This window comes from Nyctereutes procyonoides, unplaced genomic scaffold, assembly GCF_905146905.1.
Source record: "Nyctereutes procyonoides isolate TBG_1078 unplaced genomic scaffold, NYPRO_anot_genome, whole genome shotgun sequence".
NCBI classification, from domain to species: Eukaryota; Metazoa; Chordata; class Mammalia; order Carnivora; family Canidae; genus Nyctereutes; species Nyctereutes procyonoides.
The window spans coordinates 20,889,778-20,901,602 of record NW_026575142.1 but is presented as its reverse complement, the minus strand read 5'-3'; the positions used below and the strand labels follow the sequence as shown (position 1 = coordinate 20,901,602).

Here is an 11,825-nt window from a genome sequence, read left to right as displayed (position 1 = left end):
TTTTTTTTAATTTTTTTATACATGTTCCTTTAAAGTAGTTCCTACTAATATAAGTTTAAGGTTGATAAAAAACTAAGGTTAACTGAGGCCTCAAATTGTTATTTGCATTTCTTTACGGAGTTGAAGCAAAAAAAAAAATTAAGTGAATTTAAAACATAATTTGAGGCACATCTGCATTTTTAAATGTGCCCATATAGCTAATCATTATGAAGTGGTTCAGCCATTTTTATCATTCTCAGAAAATAGTCACACTTTGTTTTAAAGAGAATGTTTATATATATTAGAGTATCATGTGTTGGTGTAGATTTAAAATATTATTAAAAATAAGTGTAAGATAAAAAAAATAAGTGTAAGATCACATTGATTTATTTTTAAAATAAATTTTATGCCAGTGATACAATAAAAACGTAGTCTAAATTGATACCAGTCTGAATGATCTCAGTACAGACAATCCCTCCACATTTGCCAGGCCAAGCTCCATCAAACTAAGGCTGACAATAATTCCATCAAATATGTTCCAGCCTTCTTGGAAATAATAATATGGATCCATGGCAATGATCTTGAGAACCATTTCTGCTGTGAAGATCCCAGTGAAGACCTAAAGTAAAATAGAGATCACAGACACTGAAAAAACTTTTGACACTGTAAGAATCTGTAAAGAATATTAAATAGTCCTGAGTAAAAACATTTAAAATTTAAAATGGAGAAATGTAACAAATATAAATTTAGCATTTTTTTCCAAGGGAATATTTTAAGTGATATCCAAGAAAATGCTGATTTTAAAACATTTCCTCATTCACATTGTGATTCTGATACTGAATAGTAACTACAGAATTACTGCCCTTTTTGGTACACCAGACTTCTAGCATAATCACAATGAATATTGTTTTTAGTATTATTACCTTAGGAACAAATCTATATATTAATTGAAGTTACTCTAATTTTATTTTAAATTTGGTAAGAACCATATTTTATTCTTGATTTTTGTGGGTTTTTAAAGAGACATCATCTTATTTCTGTAATTTTAAGAATGTTTCTGAAATAAGAGTGAGTTTCCCACAAGTGTTTCATAATAATATTCTCTGGATGCATGGCTCAGAATTAAGGTTAATGGATTAATAGAGCAGGGAACTGCAGATTTAATTGAAAGCAGCAGGTGAACATTGTCAGTATGCATGCACGCATAATTAAAATTAATAAATTATTTGAGTGGTTGGATAAATGTCTGGTTGACAATAGAAACAACTGAAATGAACTCAAAATTTGTTTTTTAACTCAAAACCACAGGCCAAGGGACCCAATGAAGAGTTATGAAATTACTCTTGTAAAAAATCTTAAAAAACAATGACCTTAAGAATAGGTAAAAGCTGCATTTTATAACTATAAAGTCAAGCTTACCATTTACAAGGTAAATCAGCCTTTACCCTGAAGGACTCTCAAAATATCAGCATCAAAATTATTTGAATTTCCTAAACATCAGTTAATTAAAAGAAATCAGTATCCACTCTTAAAAAAAAGTGCAGCTAACATAGGGACACCAGGGTGGTTCAGTTGGTTAAGCACTCAATTCTTGATTTCAGCTCAGGTCATGATCTTAGGGTCCTGGGACAGGCAGTGGTCTGCCTCGGGCTATACACTCAGCAGGGAAGCTGCTTGAGGATCTCCCTCCCTCAGCCCCTTCCCTTCCTGGTTGCTCCTGTGGGTGTGCTCTCTCTCTCTCTTAAAAAAAAAATGCAGCTAACATATTATTTTCCTAAACATAGAAAGACTTTAGGGGAAATAACCTATTCCAGAAAAAAATAGCTTAAATTCAGTTCTTCATTCGTTCACTCAAGTAGAAATAAAATGTTTTCCAAATAATTTTATTGCATGAAAATCTGGATATATAGTGGAATGCACACTGAAAATTATTTCTGTTTTATTTTATGGAATGACACCATAGGATTTTTTTCCCTGGTGAATTTAAAATAAATTCTGATTTAAAGAAATATTATTTCTTATACAAAGTCTCAGAAGCAGCTGTTTGAATTAGCAGCCTGATCATAGAAATACATTAAACTGAGGTAGAAACTATCCAGTAAACCATCTATAAATATTTCTTCCTACAGAAATATCATAGGATGATCTTTTCAGCTCTTCTGAAATGACTAGATCTCCTGCGTTATAAAAACCTATACCTTAAATGTACATCCTTTCATCTAAAATGTAATCCCAACATAAAATTCCATTTTAGAAATAACATTTTAATTATAATTTGCAATTTAAAACTATATTTATTTATATCCTTAAGTGTTTTCCATTTAGATCCTAAAATCATTGATATGTTTCTTGGCACATTTTAGTCTAAACTGCATTGTCAGTATTTAAGAGTTTTTAAAAATTCCTTCTCATTCTAACAAAAATCAATCCAGCATACTGATTTAATATTAGCCTGTTTACATAATTTTTTTTAATTTTTTTTTGTTTACATAATTTTTAAATTCCATCAAAAAATTCTAAGAACAGAAAGAATTGGCAACCTCTGGATATGTATCAGATTATGTAAATAATGCCCATATATGGTTTATAAACAAACATTCAGTTGCCTTTGAGTTTTCTATATCACAAAGAATTTTTAGGACTCAAGGCAATTAATAAAAAACGTCCAATGTTTATTGTTTGAACTTGGCCAAAATGTATCTTGTTTTATGTAGAAGCTTTTTATCTTTTGAAACTTTGGGTAAATGCTTTTGTAGCCACTCATTCACTCAGAAAAAAAAAACTGCTGCACACCTAAATGGAAGACATTTTGCTGGTCTTTTAAAATATAGTAGTAATTAAGATATACAAACCTAGACTGCATAAACCTAGTTCATTTAGACTGATAAATTTTCTGTGGACAGACTGCATAAACCTAGTTCATTTAGGCTGATAAATTTCTTATGAACAATGAATTTTAGGCTTCCTAAGCCAGCTTCTTTAGTGAGGAGTTAAGTTCAGTGAAAAGGTCCTAATCTATTGTACACATGATAAATACAGTAAATGCATAAGTGCTAAGGATGGAGATGAGAAATCACCCTGGAAGTCTGGACCAAGAGTAAAGAAATTTGGAGCATTTTGAGATGGTTTGGGGTGCACAACACTGAAAATGATAAAATGTTGGGGAATAAAGTCTCATTTCAGGAAAGGGAAGGTTTTCCTATTGAGTATTTACTTAGGGAAGTTCTGTTGTTGTACATTAAAAGGAGAAATGTTCATTCTAAAGGCTATTGGTCAGTTTGCTCTACAAAACCTCTATTTGTCCAGACTGATGTTCCATGTTTTCTTTTTGTAGTGAATTTGATGTAACTGGAGTTTATATTTGCTGTATTATTATTATTAGCTTTTTTTTAATGCCTTTAGTTTTATTACTCCCATGGCTTTTGGGTATTTAAATGCAAACATTTTAAAATGTTGTTGTTGTTGTTGATTGGGTGGGGAAGGTGAAATCAAAATATACTTAAAGAAAAATGATGAGAAATTATTTAGCATTTATGGTGTTCTTTTCTCTCATCTGTCATATGAGGCTATTCAATGAGGTAACTCATAAGGTCTGCGTCTAAAATTCTTGGATTTCTGTCAGCATTGTATTGTTTACCAAATTGTATTCAAAAATTGTATACACAATTTTTATACTAGAACCTCATTATAAGTTGTTAGTTTGGAGACAAGATAGCTTTATACTGTACTAGGAAAGGAGTTAGATGGCCAGATAGCACTCTTTCATTGATACAAGATGCCTCCAGGTGAATTTTAGGATTCAGCTCCCAAGTGTTTTATCTTTTAATAAATGAGTTATTTTTTCTCCTTCAAAAAGTTATCATGTCCCTTTTCTGAGATTTTAAATTCATATCCTCTACCACACCATTTAATTGAAATAACTTTACTAATCATGTTTCTTTAGGTTTTTATTTGCAAATGACATGTATGATCCTTAGTACAGGTATCATGTTCTGAGTTCCCTTCAGGGTCTAGCAGGATAAAGGGATATCGTGGACTCTTAATCACTGGTTATAATGAGAGTTATAGTAAGAAAAGTAGTCAATGTAGGAGCTACAAACCTCTATCTGTATTCCCTGAAGAAAGACTTATAGGTTAGTTGGGAATGTTTGTATGATAAAGAGGTTGTGTAACCTATTATGATTGATGGATGATTTCTTGCTTATAAAGTCTCTAAGATGGGTGCATGGGTTTTATAATAGTCAAGACAAAAACAAAATAGAGCATCTTAGAGAAACTCAACAGATGTTTGAGGTCTCCTGATACTCAAATTTGATCAATCAATCCAATTAGTAGAGAAGTGATGTAATTTTTATATGCTCCAGAAACAGGGTACAAATGGGGCACATTGATCTAAGTAAACCTGAAAGTTCCACAAATCTTTTACAGGACATTCCTTTGTTAACAATTCAAATAAAACCTAGATATCCTTATTTGTAAGATATTATGTGAAAATCTGAGTAACAACTACTCCATAGAAACTAAAGTTATTTAAATGAGCAAACTATAAATTCCACAAAATATGCAATGCAACCATCCATAGTGTATAATAGAGTCCAAAGTCAGCTGAGTACCCATGGTATAAGGAGTATATCCTCTTCCTCTCCACTCCTTCCTCCCTCCTCCTCTTTTTCTTTTTCTCTTTCTCTCTCTGTGTCTGTCTCTATAGATTTTTACATATTATTTACATATAATTAAACATATATAATTTTTATACAGAAATACTTATTATAAGGGTTGTCATGGGTACAAAATATCTGAGAAACTATGAAATGCCTTACATGTATGATATTATTAATAATAACAGGAGCTTTCAGCTAATAGAAACAGTTTATTGTTCCATCTCTTACGGTTAGAAATAGTTAACTCAGGTCTGTTTTCTATCTTATACACTCTTTATCTTGCTGAGCCTTGTTTCCCTGATGCTAATCTCAGCTTTAATGGTTTTACCACAATCTATCAGTCATCAGTCTTCCACCCTACTTCTGTACCTCCTTATCTTTGTTGCTACACATTAGGTTACAGAATTTTGGAACTGGAGAAAACATGAAAAATCATCTAGTTCAGTACATTCTACTCTCTAGAAAACAGACCCCAAGATCTAAATTACTTTTTCAAGAGCACCACAGTTATTTAGCATGGACTGTTGGACTTGAACCCAGATTTGGTGCTTTTTTTCTAGTGCTTTTCCATTTGATCATCCTTATAATCCAACCTCTCTTATCCTGTGCTTCCAAACTCTAGTGCTTTAACTTTGGAATTCTATAAAACTTCAATTTCCTGTTTTGCTCTGGCAAATTTCCAAAATTTCTTCCTGATTGTTCAACTTCCCTAACTGTTCAGTATCTTGGGAAAAATACAGGAGCTAGAGCAGAACTGTTTTCCATCAGTATTTCTTTTTTTTTTTTTTCCATCAGTATTTCAAAGAAAGGTAAATAGCATATATTAGAGGAAGGAAATTGTTTATTGAGCACATGCTAGATGCCAGGCTCAGTATTGTTTTCATCTTACCTCATTTGGCCTTCACAACAACTCCGGGAGATGAGTATCATTATATCCATTTCAAAATAGAAAACAAGGACTCAGATTTTTTATCAGACTTGTCCAGATGCTACATCATTAGTAAGTATTGGCAGTGAAGCCAAACCCAGTTCCACCCAACTCCAAAGCCTATATTCTTTCATGAAAACATTCTACTCTAAGCAGCCCGTTTGGGTAGAAAACAACCAGTTCATTATTTATTGAGCTACAAGCATGTAAACATTATAGGAGATACAAAGGAAAAATGGGACATAACCTTGAAGAATATGAAGAACTGAAATGAGGTAAATGTAAATATATAAACATGGGTGATGTTGGTGTGACTTGGCTGTTCTGATGGGCCAGTAGTGGCTGGTTAGGAAACAATGGACTATAGGAAGGTATAGAAAGGATGGGATCAGATGAGGAGTCTTGAAAATCAGATAAAGCTGTTGAACCCTAAGTACAGATAATAGATACTTTAGCAAAGTGCAAACATACTGAGTGCAGAGTCCTAAAAGTATTATTTTAATCATAGTTATAGGATTAAAAAGAGATACCTTTAAAGAAGAAATAATGGGTCTTATCAACTTATATATAACAAATGCAGGAAAAGTAAGTAAAAATGGCTATCAGATTTCTATCTTTGAATTGGAAGGCTCTTTGAAGCTGGGAGGCTACTACTAGAGGTAACATAAGACTGGACTGAGATAGCACTTTCAGTCACATATTGTGTTCAAAGTTATCCTTGAACAACATTATGTAATAGTTGGAAATACAGGAGGAGGGCATAGCTTACGCCACAAGAGCAGATAATTCCAACAGTTGTTGAATAATAAAAACATTGAGTGGAAAACAGCCTTACTAGACAGAAGTCCAGAAAAGAAGCAGACATGAGGTGATTGGAAAGATCAAGGAACAATCACTTAAAAAAAAAAATTCACAAGTGCCAACGATGAAGAAAATCTCAAGAATCTGGTGGGTGCTACAAAGTCAAACCATGGAATAAAGCTGAGGTCACTTACTGGGTAGACATTTATGTAATTGTCTGCCCAGTATTTCCTTTTCAACTTCTGTTGGGAATTGCTTCTCCATCTTTGTGATTCCTCGAGTCTGTCATGTTTTCACATGGATCCACCCTCTGCCTCCGATTAAACCAGAGGTGAGCATCTAACCTAGGCTCTGCCAAACAAGAGTCCTATCGTGAGAGGCTTTGAACTAGAACTGAAAAAGAGATACAGCTTTTTTTCCAGTGCAGAGGTTACAAGATGTAAAACCAGAGAGGTATGGCTGAGAGGTTTCCTGACCCAGAGACAAAAGATGAAATGAACATTTGAGCAACATCCAAGCCCTTGGTTAAAGCATTTCCTGAAGCCCAACTACAAAGTTAGCCTTTATATGGTTTGGTAGTTCATTTTTTTCTTTTCATTCTAGGAGTCAGTTTTTTTTTTTCCTCTTACACTAGTTTGAGTCTATTTCTGTCTTGTGCCAAAAAGGAAGCTCTCGATTAATCCTTTTCTTACTTGTTTACCCATTTCAGTTTTCTCATATAAAGGAGGAAATGTACATATCAGCATACACATATGCAGATGCCTATTCAAGTGATTTGAACCAAAAGTATGGCTACATTACAAATGCATTTTCACCCACTGTTTTTTCTTTTGTGTGAATACTACTGAAACATTTTATTAGGTAATTCAATTTAAACAACTATGTCCTCTTTTGTACAGAAATCAATCTTTATATATTTCCTTCAATGGACATGATTTCTTCAGAGGCTGTGTATAGTAAAACTGCATTTTTGGGGAGCCAGAATTAGATACTTTGTGGGGTTTTTTTTTTTTTTGGACCTATATTTTAACAAGAATGACAGTAAAAATTTTAATGAGCTTACAGCTTACCAGACACTGTGGTCAATTAGCATGGACATTGGTCTGAGCAATCAGCATTCATACCAGTTGAATTTTAGATCTTACTGCTGAGATTCCCTACACAGCATGAATGGATTTTTTTCTTTGGCCTATATCCTCCACCCCTGCCAAAGGAAGTAAGTAAACTTTAAATGAACTTACCAAGTTTCCTACAGTCAATACACTACTGAATTGACCGGTCATTGGGTAGTGTTCCATGGCCATAAAGAGAGTATTTAAGACAATGCAAATAGTGATGGCAAGATCAACAAATGGATCCATAACAATTAAATTCACAAGATGCTTTACTTTTAACCATGCATCGCAGCAGTCCCAGATCAAAAATACATTGGCAAATCTGTACCAGCATGGTGGACATTTCTGTCTAGATTCTTCAAGTTCTGGGGGAACAATAAAGAGGAAGAGTAGTAAATAACAATAAAAATGAATTATTGTTACAATAGATTAAACATTATTTATAAAATAAGTGCTTCTACCTGGGTATCGAAGTTCATATTACTTAGCTTAACAAACTTGAGAAGGCAATCCCTTTAAATATCTTCACAAAATATTCATTAAAAATTTCATATAAATGTCTTTTGCCTTTAATTAAATACAGAAAACACCTTCAATTTAATACTTTACTTCAAATTAACTTTATTAGCTAATAGCTAGGTAATTATTGATAATATTGCTATATTATTTTTATCAAAGGAATTTTATCTTATTTTTTTAAAGATTTTATTTATTTGAGAAGGACAGAGAGAGAGAGAGAGCATGAGCAGAGAGAGGGAGAAGCAGACTCCCTGCTGAGCTTAACCAACTGAGCCACCCAGGCACCCCAAAACAATTTTTAAATAAGCTTTACAGAAATATTAAATGTATCAAACACTATTTCGTTTGAAAGTGTCTAAAGCTGTGATCCTTATTAATGTGTGCAACCAAGTCTCTTCTGATTGTTTCCACATCAGCATTAATTTTGCACACAATGAGATGTAGTATGTCCTTTTTAGTATAGATTCAAACCTATATCTACTTATGTTATGCAAATATACTCATATCTTTTAGAATTTTAGCCTAATATATTTAAGAGAGTTGCTAGTAATTTAATGGGTAAACCTGTTATAATTATTATGTGACCATTCAGATATCATATATACCAATAGGACAAGATATAAAATGTAACTCATATTTTCTAAAGAACATATGTTAAATACTTCTTAAATAAAAGACTTATGAAATTGCAGGACTAATGTAATGTAAGAAGGTATATTCTAATTATTTAAGGAGAATATAACAATGATAACTCACTGACATAATATGGAGTGGGGAAATATCACTTAGTTGACAAGATCAGGAGTTACAAAAAAGGGACAGTATTAGCTTTTGTAACCAGCATGTTAATAATGTGTTTTATATATCATCTACTTAGGTTTGTTATGCAGTTAATGATTTTGGGTAATTGACTTTGGTAATTCTATGAGGAGAAGAAATAGTTGCACAAAGCATATAATCATGTCAAGCTGACTGTCTCATGGCTTGCTTCTTACCTTCCATTGTGTTAGTCAGGATGCTGGCTATACTCATGGCTCTTTGCCTTCCAGAGGAATCCTCTAGCATCTCCATTGAAATCTGATAAGAACTTAGCCTTCTCTTTCTGACTTCCGTTTCAGTAGTGGTGCCCTGCAAACCAAATACTGATGGTTCAAACCACCCTTTCAATGAATAATACAGCACTACATAGCATTTCTTTGGAAAATCATGCTACATGCAATTTTTCCAGGTAATAATTTTCAAGTAATAATAAAATACTGAGTTTATTATTAAGTTCTAAACACTTTTTAAAAATTATCACGATGGTAGAGTTTAACAAGAATGTACCAGTTGGATGCAATTGTATAGGGCAATTTTGTTACAGGAGTGTTTTAATTAACCTTTTGGAATTTTCAGAGAAATTTCATAAGCATACTAAAATCATACATTGTTTCATTTCAAATGTGATTATTTCTAGCTTATCTCAATGATTAATAATTGGATCAGTCTTCTCCCCCCAAAATAATAGGATCATAGTGTTGCAAGGCTGAATTGTTTTCTCTGAAGCCATATTGATAGTATTGACATATATGGGCCAATTTTTTTCCTGCACAAACACAGATGTACAATGAAATGTGTGTGCTTTCCTGAGATTATTTATTTCCTTTGATTATTTCTACAATCATCCTATAAGAAATCAAAGCATTTTAGAGCCATTTAATACACATCAAAACATTTTAGCATCAAAACACTTTAGCATCCCTATAATATTGATATTTGTATAGAAACTGCCTATTATCATTAGGCAGGTCATTTACCTATAGGTCATGATAATATTTCATTTCCAGAACATGAATAAATAATTACATAATTCTGTGTGAGATTACATTTGTAATAACAATTTGGTTGTCACAGTGCCCATTATTTTGTGTTGGTAGGTCTCTTGAATTTGTGGATATAGTTTCACTCAGACTGTAAGAACTCTAAAACATTTGAAATCTAATGGTCCCATACAAATCAACTGGTTCTAAAGATTTATTGTTTTTCATTCAATAAATCATATTATTTTCAAGGCATTTCATTTTGGGGAAGCAGAATGGTATAACAGGCTAAACCGCCCAGGCTTTGATTATTTCAGTTGGTGTGTAATGTCAGTAATAGCTAACTTATCTATTATCACCTCTGGCGGAAGTTGTCCAGTAGGTGAGGTTAGAGCTGACGGTCCACCCACCAAGGAAACCACACCATTGCAATCCACAGTGCTGTGCATCTTCCCATTTGCTGGAAGCCCTGGCACCATCCTGGATGACATACTGGCCTGACTAACGTTACTGTTGCGTCGCTCTCCATGTCTGTGCGGCACAAATAGTGAGTCTCTCCTGCTCTCGCTGTCTTCAAATGTACTGTGCTCATCATCAGCAAAGTCATTTTCAGAACCGACATCCTTTGCTCGACCTCTGAAGCTGAAAATGCTTGTTTTGCTATTGCGTCGTGGGGAAAACAGGGAGCCACGGATACTTAACAGAGACTGAGGAGAGAACAAGGAAGAAGGGAATGGGGCAAGGGTGGGGATACACAGTTACTTAACAAAAGTCTTAATATTGCAGAATCTATTTGCAATAGATTAGAATAGTCTTGCTCTTAAACACAGGCTATCGAGTTTATGGAGAACACATACATTTTGATATTTTTATTAAGGACCACAATGCAAATTTAAGTATAAAGAGTTTTTTTCTGATTAAGAATCCTAATTTGCAGTTTGGTAAGTGCACAACCATTTCATTTGATCTTAACTCTAATACTATGAGGTGGATTTTGTTATGGTAATGTCATAGGTATGGAACCTGATGCTGGAAAGGAGAAATACTTCATTTTGGAAGAAGTGGTGATTAAACAAATTGTAGATGACTTTTACTCTGAAATGCTATGATCTGAAGGGCATGCAATTTGGAAAGTAAGTTATGGCTCAAGAGCGATTGTTGGCTCAAATTTAAAATATCTGGACCAAATATGTTACTTTTAGATAAAGATTTAAAAACAGAACTATTATCTCTCTGTTCTCTTCTTTCGAATATTAAAAGGAAATGAGTTTACTCTGTTTCTGGATCTGGGAATAAAAGTCACAAAACTTACCTATGACGCTGTCTTCCAAATTTGCTATTAGTTTCCCAAATAGGTACTAGTGATTCCCCTTAAGAGAATATATGTCATAATAAACACAACAGAATTCCTAAGCTGCCATCTAAATTTCTATTATTACTTAAATTAAACATTAGCTTAAAAAAAAGCAAGGCATATATACACGACTTTACCAAAGAGGTGATGTAGAAGATATCCTTCTGATCTCACTTTCATTTTATTGAAAGGAATTGGATGATTCAAAACATTTTAATTAAGGATGTTTACAAATAAACTGAGTAAATGGTTTCTGGTAGTAGAAAATGAAGATTTAACATGAAATCCATTCTTTCATCTTTTGAATAAATTTTAAACTAGCAGCACCAAATATCTTTATTCTAGCCTTGGTGATAGATTTCAAAAACATCTCTATTCAGTCTGCAGAATCTTTGTTTACTCTCCTCATCATTAACAGTGACATTCCCCATTGCTCCCCCTGCTTGGACTTTCGTGACCTCTGTTACCTATCTTAATAGCCAGGGTTTTATATATATATGTATAAGTGTACGTAGATAGGTATATATACCTATATGTGTGTATATATGTGCACACACAGGCACAGACGCACACACCTATGCATACATATCCAAATGGCCATAGCAAACATTCTTAGACCTTCTCATTCTTCCTCCAAACTTCAGTATAAAGCCAAATAAAAATAATTTT

General features: G+C 33.2%; 1 protein-coding gene across 2 annotated transcripts in view; it reads right to left on the bottom strand.

The window, feature by feature from the left end:
- Positions 1 to 11,825, bottom strand: part of LOC129498651 (sodium channel protein type 3 subunit alpha) — a 104,596-nt gene that overhangs the window by 31,822 nt on the left and 60,949 nt on the right. For both annotated transcript variants that reach the window (XM_055308149.1, XM_055308148.1), the window contains 4 exons: positions 10,162 to 10,509; positions 8,999 to 9,131; positions 7,611 to 7,849; positions 425 to 598 (listed from right to left, as the gene is read on the bottom strand). In XM_055308149.1, the coding sequence (XP_055164124.1) occupies positions 425 to 598; positions 7,611 to 7,849; positions 8,999 to 9,131; positions 10,162 to 10,509 (894 nt within the window). The remainder of the gene's footprint in view (positions 1 to 424; positions 599 to 7,610; positions 7,850 to 8,998; positions 9,132 to 10,161; positions 10,510 to 11,825) is intronic.